This window comes from Aegilops tauschii, chromosome 4, assembly GCF_002575655.3.
Source record: "Aegilops tauschii subsp. strangulata cultivar AL8/78 chromosome 4, Aet v6.0, whole genome shotgun sequence".
Taxonomy (NCBI): domain Eukaryota; kingdom Viridiplantae; phylum Streptophyta; class Magnoliopsida; order Poales; family Poaceae; genus Aegilops; species Aegilops tauschii.
In genome coordinates, this window is record NC_053038.3 from 15,326,726 (window position 1) to 15,344,842 (window position 18,117).

Sequence of the window (18,117 nt, forward strand, 5' to 3'; positions counted from 1 at the left end):
ATCGGTCTACACCTTAAACAGGCATTGTAGGATAATTTTCTTTTCCAAATTTCTTTCATAGACATGCTTGGCACATCTATTTGAGCATCTAGAACAAATTTGGGGTGATTTGGAGGTGGTGGAAAAAAATCACATTTTCTACAAAAATGGCTTAAGTGAGACCAAATGGTCCCTTGTGTTTAAGCGTGATTTTTTAGAACTTCTCTAAACCACCTATAATTTTGCACACTTGATATGTTGCACAAACATAGCTAGGTTTTCAAGGTTATATAATTTGTTATTTTGTTGAATTTATTCTGCCCTGTAGACTGACTGATCAAAACAACGGTCTACATCTTAAGCGGGCATTGTAGGATACAGCATGTAGAACAAATTTGTGGTGATTTGGAGGTGGTGGAAAAAAATCACATTTTCTACAAAAACTGGCTTAAGTGAAGACCAAATGGTCCCTCGTGTTTTAGCGTGATTTTTTCGACCTCCTCTAAACCACCTCTAATTTTGCACACTTGATATGTTGCATAAACATAGCTAGGTTTTCAAGGTTTTATAATTTTATAATTGTTTTTAATTTATTCTGCCCTGTAGACTGACTGATCAAAACATCGGTCTACACCTTAAGCAGATATTGTAGGATACATTTTTTTCCAAATTTCTCTCATAGACATGCTAGGCACATCAATTTAAGCATGTAGAACAAATTTGTGGTGATTTGGAGGTGGTGGAAAAAAATCACATTTTCTACAAAAACTAGCTTAAGTGAGACCAAATATTCCCACGTGTTTTAGCGTGATTTTTTCGACCTCCTCTAAATCATCTCTAATTTTGCACACTTGATATGTTGCACAAACAAAGCTAGGTTTTCAATGTTTTACAATTTTTTAATTTATTTTGAATTTATTTTGCCCATGTAGACTGACTGATCAAAACAACGGTCTACACCTTAAGCGGGCATTGTAGGATACATTTTTTCCAAATTTCTTTCATAGACATGTTTGGCTGATCTATTTGAGCATGTAGAACGAATTTGAGGTGATTTGGAGGTGGTGAAAAAAATCACCTTTTTTCGACTAGATCTAAATCACCTCAGTTTTTGCACACATGATCTGTAAATAACAATGTTTGTCACATGTATGTGACAATGTAAAACAAATTTGGTTTGATTTGGAGATGGTCTACAAATTAACTGCAATATTTCAAATTTATTTTAAAGTTAAAATTCAATGATGCAAGGTTTTACATGTTTTTCAATTGTTTTCAAACTTAAACTTTTTACACATGTCCAAGAAAGCCAATGTGGCAAGGTTTTAAATGTTTTTAATTGTTATCAAACTTAAACTTTTCACATAAGACACGTGTACCGAAAAAAGGAAGTGTTATTTTAGTATAAGTCAACATGTCACATAGGCAAAAAACATTTATAGAAAAAAGCCCACCTACCTAACATGATATTTCGCACACCACGTCCCGCATACGACTACAAACCCAGTGATATGGGCGAGGATGCAGGCCCGTGGTGGGACTAAACTCAGACGCACGCGCACCCAGCAGTGCACAGAGCGCGGTTGCCACGACGGATTGCAACTGCGCCCCACCACCACTACCCCCACGTCCTACACGAATCACCTCCCCCATGTCCCCATCCCAGGCGTGAAAAAGCCCCAAATCGACTACATCACTGCCTCATTCTAAGAACCTCCATTGCCGCTTCCATCTCTTCTACAAACAACCCACAAACATCTCTCTTCGAAGCCCGCAGTCGCAGGAGGAGGGCAATGGCGGAGGAAGCGTCTGCCAAGCGTCATTGTGGCCAGAGGTCCGATCAGAGCGGCAACCTCGACGTCGTTCACGTTCCCGGTCAGAAGTGCGAGTACACCGTAACCCTCAAAGGGATTGAGCTCCACGGCAAGGAGACGATGGAGGTCGTCTGCACCAGCGAACCAGACAAGGCCGACGAGATGATCTTTAGGATCAGGAGGAGCGCATGCGGCTCGTATCCCCACATCATCGGTGTTAATGTGGAGTTTACAAAGATGATGAACCTCCGCAGATGGCAGCAGTTCTGCAGTTCAGCATGGAGGGTCTCTGCCTCGTGTACCACATCGTTGCGGCCACAAAATGGTGAAAAATCCTACTCATTCACCCTCTTCCATTCATCAATACTGCTCCCTCGAAATTTCATTAGACTAGTTTCATACGAGATGTACTAGTGTAGTTTGTGAAAATGGATGCACTAGTGCAGTTCCTCAAAGTAGATGCACTAGAATATATTTTGAACCTGATGCACTTGAATAGTATCTGAAATTGTTGCACAAGATTAATTTGTGAGCTTGATGTACCCGTGTAGTTTCTCATCTAGATTCATTAGTGTAGTTTCTGAACTTGATGTAGTGAAGTAGTTTCTGAACTTGGTATGGTGTTATTTTCACCACCAAAAAAACTTAAGAACTTGGTGAAGCAGAGGTATATGTTATTTTATTCAATAAAATAAAACTAAACTGGCACTAAGAAAGCAAATAGATCATTGACTCAACTATATATTCCAAAAAGAAAAATAACATGGTGTACTTGATTTTAATTTCATAACTTTGTTTACTAGTTTCTGAACTACATTCATCCATGACTTATACTGTATAAGCATCTACTCCATGTAATATTCACTTGTAAACCATAAAAACAGATGATTAAATCTTGAAAAATAAACATTAGTACTCCATGTATTCATCAATTGTCTCTCCGCTAGCAGGCCAAAGCGCCTCAAAGAGTTCCTACAGGAGGAGAAGTTGTTCACCTTTGCCGGTTTCAACATTAAAAATGACAGCTGAAGATGTCTGGTTTGGAGATAAACCCCAACAAGCACATCGACATTCAGCACAACTGGAGAGTTCCATACAACGGAAAACCGTATGACTCCTTGGCTGATGTTGCAGCCAGCGTCATCCACCCATTCTACAGCAAGATGAAGAACAAGATCGACAAGCAAGCAGACCATAAACTGTGGGGGGTCAGCCCACTGCCAGATTACCTCATCGAGTACACAGCAATAGATGCGTACGCCACCTACAAGTCATGGAAGATAATCGACAACATCAAAAGAGGTCTAGAAATTTCAAAAGAGCAGGAAGAGGACCCCTACTACTACTGCCACTATGTGGGATGAGGAGACATCAAAATCTGCCTTTGTGTTGCTTGCGCTTGTGCTTGTCCTTTATCTTGTTGTTTGAAATTTGTAGTTTGCTTTTCTTGGGTTAAACCAGCTTGTTTATGTCATGTGTGTCAGAGTTGAACCAGTTTGTTTATGTCCTGTTTGTCAGGGTTGAACAAGTTTGCTTATGTAATCAAGTACATAGTTTGCTTATCTCGTTAAATAAGTTTGCTAGCTTCCTATTTTGTTTATCCATCAAAACAAAAATTCAAGTAAATTGTGAATGGAACTTTGTGGCTGCTCTTCAATACTCCCTTCGTAAACTAATATAAGAGCGTTTAGATCACTATTTTAGTAATCTAAACGCTCTTATATTAGTTTATAGAGGGAGTACTAGTTATCAAATGAACTAATCACAGAAGGTTGTGCCATGCGTAGTTTGGGTTCAGAATTGTATGAAAAGAAAACAATAAGTACAATTAGAGCTAAACTCCATTAACCGAACCTACGAAAAAGGTCCCCGAACGCCCCCAGCTTTATACTATAAAGCAACAGCACCAAGCATCCAACAACATTTCAAGACAGATTCAAGTTCAAGGAAGTCACAAATAACCACTGGGGCAACAACAAAACAAGCCCCAAACATAACAAGTTCATTTCACATCAATACATGGCCCATTTACTGAACCTATATATATAAAGATAGGTACGGTAATACACAACAAGTACTCGGAAACAAGAGCTAACATACCAAGTTCATTTCACATCGAAACAAGGCCCAACCAGTTCTAAATAAGGTTGATGGTGATCATCATCCTCGGCGACGGGTATTCGCAACAGTGAGTAGGATGCCCTGACCTACCGGAAGATTCTTGCCATGAAGGAACTTCTTCCACCCCGCCCGGTTGAAGATAGTGCGACCGTCCGTGTCCACTGCGTAGGCACAGGTGGTGATGGAGCCCGTTCTGGTAAGGCATAGTCCAGCAGCCATGCCTTCTTCATCCGGCTCGATGCCATAGCTATCAGATAACCTCTTAGGTAATTTCTGAAAACAGTTGATATGATATATGAGCATGTCACGTGCAATTATCAACAAACCATACACTTCAAGACACATATGTCACATCACATCACTACACTACACACTAGTCATCAAATTACTACAGTAATTAAGCATATCATTAGATTATATACTACGTACACTAAGCATATCATCGCATATTACTACACTACATAAGCATATATCGCATTACTACAACACATGCATACCATAAAATTCTGCACTAAATGAATTCTACACTAGGCATATCATCACAGTACTACAACATGCATATCATATTAACTACTACACTAATTAAGCATGCATATCATGTAATTACCACACTAAGTAACATACCATGAGATGCTGTTTAACATTCGTCCTTGTGAGGCGGGTCACGAATGGCATCCCGACGTAGTCTTCACGTAGCGGAAGCATGTCCCAGAGGTTGCCGGTTTCCTCGCCGCTCAGCCTCACTCCTTGGGCATAGAGGGCTTCATCAAGTGGGTTGTCATCATCATCTGAATCCTCACCATCGTCCTCCTCATGAACTTCATCCTCACTATCGGCAATCAAATTCAGATAGATAACAGAAATACTGGGCCTTTCTCCTCTTAAGGAGAAGAGGATCCGTTCACCCCCACTAAGACGCAAGCGGGCGATGAAACGATCCCATTCATCTCCTCCAATCTGGGTTATCGTTCGCCCCTTATCGACCTGCATAGTGTACGGCCCCCCAAGAGCGTCGAAGGTCACGGTGTCTCCGACGAGCTCATTGAATGCCAATCTCACATTGCATGGGACGATCTGTGCAAGAAAAAAACAAATAACAGACATAATGCATTAGTGGAAATAGAAAAAAACAAAAATAATGAACTGTCAGAAGGTTCATATAAATTGTTACCGCTGCAAAAACAAAAGTAGGCTGGAAGTAGATGCCGAACAGCGTGGCAGTACAAAGGCTGGTCCGGCACCGTGACTTGCACCGTCCACATGGTGCTTCCTCCATTCTACACAGAACATGTTGAACTCTAAGTTGAATTGTACGCTACCATAGTACAATACAAAGATCATACATATAATAAATCATAGTGACAACTTAAAATGCAATACCTATTAAATCTGTTTACTATCATCTACCTAAAAAAGCAATGCCAATGACAATGGCAATGCCAGTATCATCTACCTAATAAATCCGAATCCAATCCAATCCAATGTCAGTACTACATACTATAGTGAAGAACGGATGAATTATTTTGATTTATTTTTTCACACATAGGGCCTCATTGTGATTTGCATAGGGCCTCCCTTTTCCCTGGTACGGCTCAGATCCTACACTACGACATCCATCAATCTATGAAAGAACCATCATATCCATCAACAAATCATCTACCACATGTACCAATTAAAATTTCTGGATTAGATCCGCGTCCGGAGGGAGACGCACGCGGTTGGGGAAGGGAAGAAGATTTGCGAGGGGGATGAGGGGAGATCTCACCTACTTACCGGAGTTGGCGGCGGCCACGCAGATCCGGCGGCGAAGAGAGGCGTCGTCTGGAGATGGCGGCGGCAGCGCTTGTCGAGAAGGGGACGAAGAAAGTTGAAAATGATGTTGAGTAGTAGGTGCACTTTGCCAAATGTGGTACATGTGGTGGCGCGTTTGTGTGGATGACAAGGGGACCCCACGTGTTAGTACCCATAGAAAAAATTGGCATTTCCAACTGCCTCACGGGGATTCGAACCAGGGCCATGCGGGTGTGAGGTAAAGGGTCTAGCTAGTTCGGCTGATGCAGTGTGTTCGGCAGAACCAATTTGCCTCTCCTTAAGACATTTATCCAGACACAGACGCACGAAAAAAACCATGCACCGAGGCTGCGCTCCATGTGTGGCATAAGTGGTCCTATGTAGCTGCAACTAGGACCAATGTTGATATATGTTGTTATTAGCTAGGGTACCAACACTATATAATGGCTTATGTGATCCTTGCTAGTAAAGAAACCATGATCCATGTTGGCCCAAGTGGCACGTTTGAGTGCAACGTGTCAATATTGGTGCATTTGGCCCTTATGACATCTGTGAGGCCAAAGAGACCATGATTAGTGAAAGCACATGAAGATTGCTACATGAGGGGCCGTTGGCGTGTCTTGGTATGCACTGTGCGTGCAATGTGACTACAAAAAGTTGTTGCATGTCGAGACGTAGTTTATCGGTGCATGTGGATCCTATAAGCTTATATGTTCCTTGTATGTGGGCATGGTGCGTGTTGGCCCAAGTGACATGTGTCAGTGCATTGTGACATCTATTGGTGCATCTGGCCCTTATACCAATTATTTGTGCAAATAGATCAAGATTGATACATGTTGGTCCATTGTCGCATCTTGGAGTGGAATGTGACTAGAAGAATTGGTGAATGATTTGGACCCCTTTTGGCATGTGTGAGTCCAATGAGACCAATGTTGTTGCGTGTTGGTCAAGATGGTATCGACACGTGCAGTGTGAATATTACTGGTACATGTCCGTCGTTATAGCGTCTGTGTGTCGAAGGAGAACAAGTTTGGTGCATGCTCTTGTGTGCCAACATGTTATGTGGGAACAAAAAAAACTGTCAATAGTTCATTTCTGTGGGCCCAGAAACAATGAGAATTATTTCTGGAGTACCTATTTGTAAATTTTGCACAGTTCTAGTTGGGTGCTAATGTGGAATGTTTTTTTTCCCACGGTGCACTTACAAACTGGACTCACTTGTCAGAAATCATGTCAACCCACCCAAAATGGCGGATAGACCTTGCTGCAACAAATTACCCCAATATGTGTTTTTTTGCAACAAACCTGTAAAGTAGGTGTTCTATGCAAAAGTAACACCAAAAGTAGGTGGTTTGTGCAATTTCCTCGCTAAACCACAGGTCAAAAAATATACAAATTCATGACAAAAAAATTAAAGCGGTTGGGGCGTGCACGAGCGCACGACGCCACGCATCTAGCCTCGGTAACTCCAAACGTCCACCCACACGCCAAATAAAGGCCGCCTCCCCACCCCGGTCTCCCCCACTCCCCACCCCTGCTGCTTTTCTTCCCCAAATCAGCAAAAAACCCTCTCCTCTCACCTCGAACCCTACCTCCTACGAGCCATCAACCACCTCCCTTGCCCATCGTCGTCGGAAGATGAAGGCCGGCCGTGAAGACACGGCGGTGGAGAAGGATGCAGCGGTAGAAGTAGTGGAGAAGCCTGTTGTGGTCATTGCCACCGCGGTTGGCGCGGTCGACGGCGCCGTCGCGGCGATGGGAGGCGTTGCACCATCTGTTGTGACTGCTCCGACCGCCGTCGCAGCGGTCGAGCCTGCTGTCGGGGAGCAGGTGGAGGAGGAGGTGGCGGTGGATCTGGAGGAGCAGAGGGCCAAGCGGAAGCGCGAGCAGTACGAGCTCATCGACAAGTACTACGAGGAGGTCGACGACGAGCTCTCGGAGGTACTACCCTGTTCTGTTCTATTCTCCTACTTTGTTTTTGGGGTTTTCTCCCATGGGGTTTTCTCCTAAATTGCATGCAGCACGGATTAGATTTCGTCCAGATAGGTTATGTTTCTTGATCTCTCCCTTAGGGTTAGGATTAGTACTAGTTGTTTCATACATTTGGAAGGAAACCCCTTCAATCTGAAACCTGGCATGGAACAGTAGTCATGTAGGCCTAAAATCCCCCTGTGCGTGCAATTATTTTGTGAAGATGAGTAAGAATATGATTTAGAAACTGATTATGAATTAGTTCTGCTGTAGAAAACGGTGTATTTGTTAGGTATCACCTCTTTGATTCGTACGATTTCCAAAACGCAGGAATAGGAAAAACGTGGGATTAGAGTGTCATGTCATATTGACTCCTACAGGATTGTATGAGTGTTTGATTGTGCATACTAAAAACGTAGGATTCTTTCAAACAGGTTTGAGTGGATGGAAAATTTCCTACAAATTTGTTTATTTCATGACAGTCAACAAGAGGATCAATGATTAATATCTAGAACTTGAAAAGTTGACATGCAACAGTAAATATTTATCAACGGTGCTTGAGCTTCTATAAATGGTAACTTTTAAAACATGTACTTTGGAAACAACTTTGAATATTTGCTATTGGATGAAGCCAATCCAACGGTGGACAGATGGTAAATCCCAACATTGTTGGCCATTCGATATCTTATTTACTAAAAAAGAAAAATTCCAAGCATGCGTACTATCTAGAATATTCCATTTGTAAGCTTAAGCACAATGCTACCTATGCACAAACAACCTCATAGCACTATGTTTCTCCATTGTTATAGAATCTTGGATACTTTAACAACGCAAACTCTTTTCTTCTAAATGAACTGCTAATGCTTTGAACTTTGTGAATCTGAATGCATATTATGCACAAACGTTATCACTTTTATTAAAGAAAACACACACAAAAAATCCATTGCTACAGTAGCATAGCAATGTAAAGTGCATATGAAATAATTGACATTAACTGTTGCTTTCACGCCCAATGCACGTGTGCCTCGCTAGTAACCAACAATACTATCAATGATGAGAGTTTAAATCAGTAGAACCCCTATTACAACTATGCTGTGTTCCTCAATTGTGCAACCCATTATCTGGTTTTGCTATTCATGAAACTATGCTCCGTTCTTCAATAGTGGCAACCCATTATCTAGTTTTGGTATGCATGAAACTGGGCCACATCATCGAGTTATGCATCTGGTCAGTACTGATGCATGCAGTAACAATTTACGGCCACTGCCTGCCATTAACAACAAACATGGATTAGTTCTTCTCTTGCACAAATCAATCCATGAAACTATGCCACATCAGTAATCATGCATGCCAAGTCCATGCAACAGTACATTTCTAGCAACAAGATTTTCTATTGCATTCTTACTATATAGAATTTTTCATTACTAAGCGTAATCATAATACTCCATATGCACAAAGCTGATACCATATTTTCTCCTTTCTTATAGAATCTTTCATACCTTAACAGTGCAAACTTTTTCTATCTGCTTCATGATTTCCATATAATGAAGTGGACTATGCATCTTATTTTCAATCTGATTGCCAAATCTGTTGAGACCTAGTAAACAGTACATTTATTTAGTTGTCAGAAAAACTAGTTTATTTGATGAAAACCATGAAGGCTTACAGCTATATTGTGAAGACATTTTCTGATTGCAGTCAGTAATTCATTGCAGAGTTTCTTATGTACGCACCCTATGTAATTATTAGCAACAAGGATGAGTAATTAAAGCCATAATTTCTTATGTTCGCAACCGATGTACCTCAATCAAAAATTTCTCTTTTTATACATAATTCATGACATGATTCATATGATTTGTTGTCTTCAAAATATCAAGTGAGGGCAATCTTTTCTTTGTTGATGCGGTAGTTTTACTTTGTAGTATGTACTCATCTAGTTTGAATATAATTAAATTAGATATTTTCTGGTATCTCTTTATGATAAAACCAGATCATACAAAATATTGTTGCAAGAAATGGCAAGAAATGATCCTGTTCTTGGAATTATCTATTTTCAGTATGAAATAAAATATGTGCTTGAATGCAGTAAAATGATTTGTTCATACCCTAAAACCTGAACCCTTTAGTTAATTGTCAACTTAGATTGTACAAATAGGAGTACTTCTTTACAGGGGAGAACATGTACGCATGCAAAGCAAAGAAAAAAGAACAAGAAAGATAACAAATAATACATAAACATATATTGCAATACATGAGGTACATGTTGTGTGAATCATCTGATTGATCATATTTTTGTGTTCCTACTTTCCGAATGTACTTGATACTCTTATGAAATGCTACATTTCTGTATTCCTAATCTGACATAGCTGTCGATCAACTAACACACAGGAAGATGACGAAGACATGGATGATAGTAAGGAGAGCAGGGACAGCAAGAGCCGCTACGTCCTCAGGAGGCTGCGGAATGGGGAAATCCCATACCGCAGCAGCTCCAACAGGCTCTACGGCAACATAGCCTGCCCCTTCTGCTGAGCGAGAATCAAGAGCGACTACGACAGCCTGATCATGCATGGCACCGATATCGGCCGTGGTAATGGAAGGAACCACAAACCCCACGTCCGGGCTGAACATGCCGCTTTTGGTGCCTTCCTCAGGAAGTACGCGAAGGGGCATCTGCCATTCTACCTCCCGAGGCCTCCTCGTTCGGCCAAGATGCCGAGGATCTGATGCGCTACTTGGTTGTTACTGCTGGCCCACCCTAGTTAAGACTGTTTTTATGTTATGGTTGTCGTGTGATACTTCTGCCCCACCGTACTGCTTGAACTTATGCGCCGGTTTATCTTTTGGGTTGCGAGTGTTTAAGATGCTATGTTTAAGTGTTTGGTAGTACATTGCTCATTTCTGGTAATGGCCAACTTCCAATGCTACGTGCTTAGGTACATGCTAACAATATTAAACATGGTTTTCGGAAGCAGCAGTGCCAATTTGTACATGATAGGCACCTAATTAAGCTTCTACCCTGTACTAATAAGCATCGTTGCTTCATTAAACTATTGTTTATCTTGTAAGCACCTACCCTGTACTAATAAGTGCATTGCGGTCAACCTTGCCTAATACCTCCACTATGGTCATATATGGTACATATATGTTATGACTCTAACTGAAGATGCTAATGCTATATCTTGCACTAAATTTGGTATGTTTAGAAATAATGACATTCAAGTTATTTCTATGGACAGTTAAACCATTATAAATGATCTTGTATTAATAGCTGCCAAAAGTAGAGCACACAAATGTTCGCCAGGAGTACATACTGCCATTTGAAGCAAAACAAATGAGCATGCATTAGTAATTGCTAGAAATGTAGCATGCACATGATTGCCAAAAGTACCTATTGCCATTTTTTGACATGCACTTAGGTTGTATAATATATTGCCAAAAGTACATCATGCAAATGATTGGTAGAATGACCTATTGGCAGTTCAACCAAAAGAACTGAGCATGTATCCCTAATTGCCAAAATTATATAATATTCGTGATTGCCAAAAGTATTTACTGCGACAGAAGAGATTGCTATATTGAGGTATGTTATCATACCCTACTTTTTACGGTCTTAGCTGGTGTTAGCAAGCCATCTTTCACCACTCGTCGATGCACGTTTGATAAAGTTCAATCACCAAATCGTAAATGACAAATGTATCATAAGTAGTGCTAACTACAGTGCTACCCAGTACATACCTAAACTACCATTTGGTTAACTTGAATGGGCTCGATATAGCTTGTGATGGCTTGCGTGATCGTCTTGATATCGAAGAAGACACTTGTTTAGCAATGGTCTTGCTATAAAATTTCACTCTGAGCTCTTCCATAGTTTTTGTTTTTTTAGCTTGCACTTCATCAACAAGCTTCCTCGGGCGTCCACGTGCTCTCCGCTTTTTTGGGGAGCTCGGGGTGTCGGGATCCTTTGGGGAGCTCGACGTGTCTGATATCTTGCACTCAACAGTACCGATAATTTCTTGGACATCGTCTTGTGAATTGATAGGTTCCGATGCAATGTGGGCTTCATACATCTCCGCCTGTACAGCAGACATCATTGCATTCGGTAGCGTCATGACACATGTGAATACAATAAAATATCCGTGCTTTTTTGCTAACCGTTATGGGGTACTTGTATGTTTCCATGCGAAGACTGTTGCAATCTGAACGCAGCAAGCTTGAAACTATTTTCTAGCTAAATATATCTATCTGTGACTACATTTGATAAGCGACACATATGTCAGCACATCATTCAGTCATAAGATATTCTACAAGAAAATATAGTGTTTGGCTCACCTGCTCCACTTTGTCGGTAAATACTTCACCGTTCCATGTCAACATGTACTTCAGTGTAAAAAACGCACATGAATGCCTGCAGTGTTTAGTTTAGGTTTTAGTAAACTTGGACGTGTCAGCAAGGAATAATTTAGGAGGTCGTACGTACCCATCATTCTATTGCGGTATGTCGTCATAGCGTACTACTTCCCAGTCAGTAAATTTGATGGGCTTATCTGGTGTTACCAAGCCATCCTTCACCGCTCCGTCCATGCAGGTCTGAATCGCCTCCACCTAGCATAATACGAGTATTACGAAGGGTTACAGTGATTTGGGAGTTCATGTGCCATGCGACAGTAAAGAGGTAGCAAGATAAAGCTTACAAGAGCAGTTTCCTTCGACTCATCAAATTGATTTTTCAAGGAGTTTAGGATTTGAATCTCTTCTTTGTCGAAATTGAACACCATTGCCATCCAGTGGTTATCATTCACATTCAACGGGATGTGGACCTGCCGTAAAGTCAAAGAGGACTCATTCCACGGAATAATGTATATAAGGTAACAATTATGGTTCGGGGGACCCCTGAAATATTTCATCTACACTATCTATTACGATATATGAAAGTGAGGAAAACGGGTACCTTCCGGCGTCCTACAAATTTATTTGCAATACGCTGAAGCAACGAGCTTCCATGGCCCTTTGGAATAACCCCTTTTGTTTGTAAAAGCTTTCTAGTTTCATTGGGGGATATGACTGAGGTAGTATCAGTCTCAACTCCGCTGATGTGAGCATACGCCATAATAACCTGCCAAATTTGTAATCATATAATGATGTGCCAACAGTTCAAATAGTTGATGTACAATGGAGTACAAGGGGCTTACATCACCACAGATGTATTTTTTTATCATAAATTGGCTTCAGTTGTTCCGCTCTTAGGGGAATGTCTTCGATTTGAACGACTTCAACAGGGCCGTGTGTTCCCCGGATGAAAATGGCTGCCTCTTTGTCCTCAGCGGTGAGCACGTAATCATTATCAAACAGAGGCTTCAACGGTGTGATTCGAGGATCATCCTTGTTTGGCAGGACGTGTCTGGCACTTGGTGTTGGAGTCGAAGTACGTGGCGTGGATGCGTCGAACTTAGGAGTCGCCATGAAGGGATCACTGCACACATTGACTTGTTCCTACAACAACAAAAATGGTCAATTATAATTAGCTTGGTAATACTACTTATGTGGTGGGCCATAATTATTACCTCGACGCCTACTTTCTGTGACTCAGATTGTCGGCTGACTTTAGTTTGGTTTTTTAATTCCTATAACAATTATAACAATAATGAATATGGAGGAACATATTCATAACAATAAAAAATGCACAACATGACATACATTCAGTTCCCTCCTTAAGTCCTTAATTTCGTCCTCGAGCAGTGAGAGCCTAGGATTACTGCCAGATTTACTCTTAATGTCGATTAACTCTTCGCTCAGGGTGAGGAATTTCGCATCAAATCTATGCTGAAATTCCATTAACTGTCTGCCTATCTTGTTTTCTTGCTCAGCACAACGTGCATTCAGGGCTGCAACTATCATTTCCACCTGTGCAAACGAAATAACACCCCATTCAGAACAAAGCAAAATGAATGAGTTTCGATGCGACCTTTTACTGATCTTGGAAAATGAAAATTGTCTTTGTTGGGCTTACTTGGTGGCTACTCATATTTTGACCTTGTGATTGTGCTCGAGATGAATCACCTTCATCCTCACGTACAATTTTTTTGCTTCCTGGATCCTTCCTATTGTTGGCCTCTGGTTGTCGAGCACAAATTTCCATCACAACCTTTGAATCAGGTACAATGAATCAGTAGTAGCAAATAAATAACCGGATATATACATGGGTCAAATCTAGAAACACACCAGTCCTATATGAAGACCTCTTGAGGTGTAAGCTTCTGCTCTTATTACGCACGTGCATTCATCCCATCGTGCAACCAATGGTGGGGGTAAGGAGTATACGTCAATTTGCCGGAACGCAGGTGCTCCCAGTACCAAATCTTCACAATAAATTACTTCATCAATATAGAGAGTTATAGAAAAGAAAAACAATTGTACAATGTTAACTAGTGATGTTGCACTAACCTGAAGCAGAGGTAGATTTCCTTGTAGAGATACTTGATCAAGAGAGTTAAATTTGTGTATGGACCTGAACAAGTGTTTCATTGTGAAACATCCCCAGTTCAATTTTTGAAGGCTTTTAATATCCGCAACAAGTTTAAGGTATTTTGCGTCGACATAACATTGTGCTGTTGGTGCTAAAACTATGCCAATAGCGAATAGAACGAACCGTACCAGGAAATCATTGTCCGGAGTTTTGGAACTTAAGATCGCTGTCTCAAGGTCAGCCAGATCAATGCTCCCATTGTTTTGAAATGTGTTAAACAAATTTGGATCCGACGTGCTTTGCAGCTTTTCATGAATATCCTCCCCTTCTATCGCAAGGCCAAATATATGGTGCACGTCTTCTGCGGTGATAGGAATGGGTTTTTTTACCTATGGTAATGGACGATGTCTCACTATTGAAGCTCTTTGCTAGTCTTATCAACATAATGCGCCGGAGTTTAAATTCACGAATCATGTTTAGACACCCAAGACCGGTATCACTTATGATTTTCTCTATGTGTTCTGGGTGACAACAATTTCATGACTTTGGCGAGCCTTGACGGTGAGCACACTAACTTCATATGGCCGTGCTTCCTCAAGATTTCCTGCAAAAGTGGCAATAGATTTTATCGAGTATGAAAGAAGTGTCTGCAAGTACAGTTTTCAAACGAAATGTCAACTACGTACCTCATCGGTCATTTCGGAGACGTATTTTTCTCCATTAGCAGCACTTTTAACAGTAGTTTCCATTTTACTGCACCTATGGAATATAAGCAAAACTGGTTCAATTTATTTGACCTTCACGTTGAGAAATGTGTAACAAAAATGGAATCTTATACACAGGCACGGATGAGTTTATTAAATAATATGAACTACATGTAACTTTAAGCACACTACAGATTTTGGTCATGCATAACATTGGGACAGTTCAACTAGGGTTTTGGGATTGCATAAACATACGACATGTTATTTCATGAAAGAGATACCCTTGTTGTGGTATTACCTCTTCGGAATATTGTGTAGTGTGCCAAGATTGATCATGTTTGATAGTTATTAATGAGAGCTATGATCAGGTAATCTTGACGACTGGAATAACATGTGGGAAACCTATTAGGGCTTTACTAGTAGACGTGCGTGTCCGAGATAGATTACAAAAAGAGCTATGATCACGTAACCTTCTGTCGTCGACGGTGGCGGCCCAATGCTCCATGCGGATAGTGCGTCCCACACTAGATGTGGATGTGTGGCGCTCGGCGGCAGCAACAGGAGCAGCGGCGCATTGACGTGCATAGGAGGCGGCAACAACACCACTGCCGTCCGACCCCTCAGGTGACGTTTCTGGTGGGCGGTGGCGGTGAGCGGCGGGCGGCGGCTACAATCTGATCTTGCAGCAGTCGTGGGAGGTGGTACGGGACCTGGATGCCGCGGGTGGTTACGAGGCAGGAGCTGTAATCGTGGGATTTCAAGAGATCTGGGTGGCGTGAGTCATGGGAGGTTGAAACATTAGCATGTAATTGGCCAAAAAAAGGTAATGTTCCGAAGAAAAAACAAATGTGCCGTCGAGAAAGGAATGCATTTTTTAAGTGGTATAAAATATGTTGTTTGTTCTGAAAATGCCCGAAAATTGTCCGTACGTGACAAAACTTGCAACTTTGCTGAAAATGGTTGAAATTTGTACGTACCCCAATAATTACCATGGCTTGCAACCCTGCAAAGTTGGGTTGATTTCAGGTAGGTCAACAAACCAACATGTGATTTCGGAGGGTGCCAGTCAAGGCCGCAAGGGCGTGTTTGGGGGCACCCCGATGTTTAGTAGATCATCTACAATACAAAATGATGTCTACTATTTCCCATGGAATCCCATGACCAAAACAAGCTGCCATGCGAAATGCTTCTTAGTTTAGACTAAGATTTACACATGAAAAAACTTGCAAACTTAGATGAAAATGGTTCAAACTTGGCATATGTATCCCTAACATGGCCATGGATTGTAACCCTACAAACTTGGCGGTCATTTAATATAGGTCAATAAACCAACACGTGCTTTCGGAGGGTACAAGGATATCCCGGAAGGGCCCGTCTCGGGCCATCTCCTTCAATACACCATGTATATAGGATTCCAAGTTATTTTGATGCCATCCCATGAACCAAATCAAGCATGCATGCATAGTGCGTTCAAGGTTACACATGATTTTCATGATTTTTTCATTTCCTCCCAGACGGTCTACCCCCCTAGACAACCATCGAAAGTGGTAGCACATGATGCCTTAAAGCTTCTTTGCCTAAGGGTGGACCTAATTAACACCATACCAAGTGCGAACATTGGTTAAAACTGGATTACATCCATGGAGTCGATGCAGTACACGCGCTGCCTCCGTTGAGAACCTTCGTGACGCTCCCAGCCAGAAGCGCGACTACACTGTCGAATCTACAAACCAAGTAGATCATGCTTCATGTGGAATGAACCCAACTTATGACATGCAATGGAAAATGTTACATTACAGGCTTCCAGGACAGCATTAAAATGAGTTTCAGCAAAATTTGCAAGTTTTGGCAATTGCGGCCACTTTTCGGGCATTTATGACCGAAAAATGGAAGAAAATGGAAAATCTAGTAGAAACTTACAACCATTGTGCATGCATGCTTCATTTGGTCATGGGAGGCCATGAAATATATTTGACAAAATATAAAGATGGTGTAATCATGGAGGTTCCCCAACACAAGCCCTTCCGGCCGAGCCTGGCGCGCTTTGAGAGCAGATGCTATAGTACTATGCTGACCTGTATGAAATGGACCCAAATTTTTGGGGTGAGTATTGAAGGCCATGTTAGGCCTCCATGCCATGTTTGAACCATTTTTTTTGTAAAGTTTGCAATATGATTCACGTGTGGCCAGTTTTCTAGTATTTTCGGCCGAAAAAATTACTGTACATGCAAAATTTTGTGTAAACTGAATAGCATTTTTGCATGCTTACTTGATTTTGTCATGAGATGCACTTTAAAAGCTTGGGGGAATTTCAAAAATTTCATGTTGTACTTGCTTCACAAAGTACACAGTGCAGTTCGAAGGTTCTAGACGGGAGCAGTTGATGTGCCCGAGGTTTCATACGACATGGAATCCGGTGTAGGCCAATGATCCAACTAGGCTTGGTGTGTCAACTAGGTCCACCATAAGACAAACAAAGTGTAATGCATCATGTGCCCCCTGCTTTCGATGTGTGGCTAGGGGGGTAGACCATGCAGGCGATGTTTCTTTTTCTCTTCGAAATTGCAGAAGGATTATAAATGTTGGCCAAATTAAAAACCATTGTGAATGCATTATTGATTTTCTCATGGGAGATCATGAAATAAAGTTGGCATCATTTGTGGATATTGTAAACACGGAGGTGCTCGAATACGCGCCCTTCCTTTGGGCTAACATGGCATCCTCTGAGAAGACACATGCTAGTTTGTTGACCTTTCTTAAATCAACACAAATTTTTGGGGTAACAACTCATGGTCATGTTAGTCCTCCATGCGAAGTTTGAAGTATTCTTAGTAAAGTTTGCAACTAATGTCACGTGGGGCCAGTTTTCGGCCATTTTCGATAAAAAAAATCCCAATACGTGGAGAAGTTGTCGAAACGGAGAACCATATTTGCATGTTTGCTTGATTTGCTCATGGGAGGGCATGAAAAAAAGTTGGAATCATTTGTATGTGGTGTTAACATGGAGGTGCTTCCGGACTCGCCCTTCCGGGCTAGCCTGGCACCCTCCGAAAATGCTCGATGATTTGTTCACTTATCTTAAGTCAACCGAACTTTTTTGCAGTGACAATTCATGGCCATTGTACGCCTCCATGCCTAGTTTGAACCATTTTCGGCAATGATTGCAAGTGATGTCACGTGCGGCCACATTCGGGCATTTTCGTTCGAAAATGAAAAACTTCGCTAAACTAAAAACCATTTTGCATGATTGCTTGCATTAGTCATGGCATGT

The 18,117-nt window shown here is 41.5% G+C and overlaps 1 protein-coding gene across 1 annotated transcript; it reads left to right on the forward strand.

Annotated features, from left to right (window-relative positions):
* Positions 1-1,772: 1,772 nt before the first annotated feature.
* LOC141021607 (uncharacterized) lies at positions 1,773-3,157 on the forward strand. Its single transcript, XM_073497452.1, has 2 exons — positions 1,773-2,078; positions 2,819-3,157. The coding sequence occupies exons 1-2, from the start codon at positions 1,773-1,775 to the stop codon at positions 3,155-3,157; spliced, it is 645 nt and encodes a 214-aa protein (XP_073353553.1).
* The last annotated feature ends 14,960 nt before the right edge of the window (positions 3,158-18,117 follow it).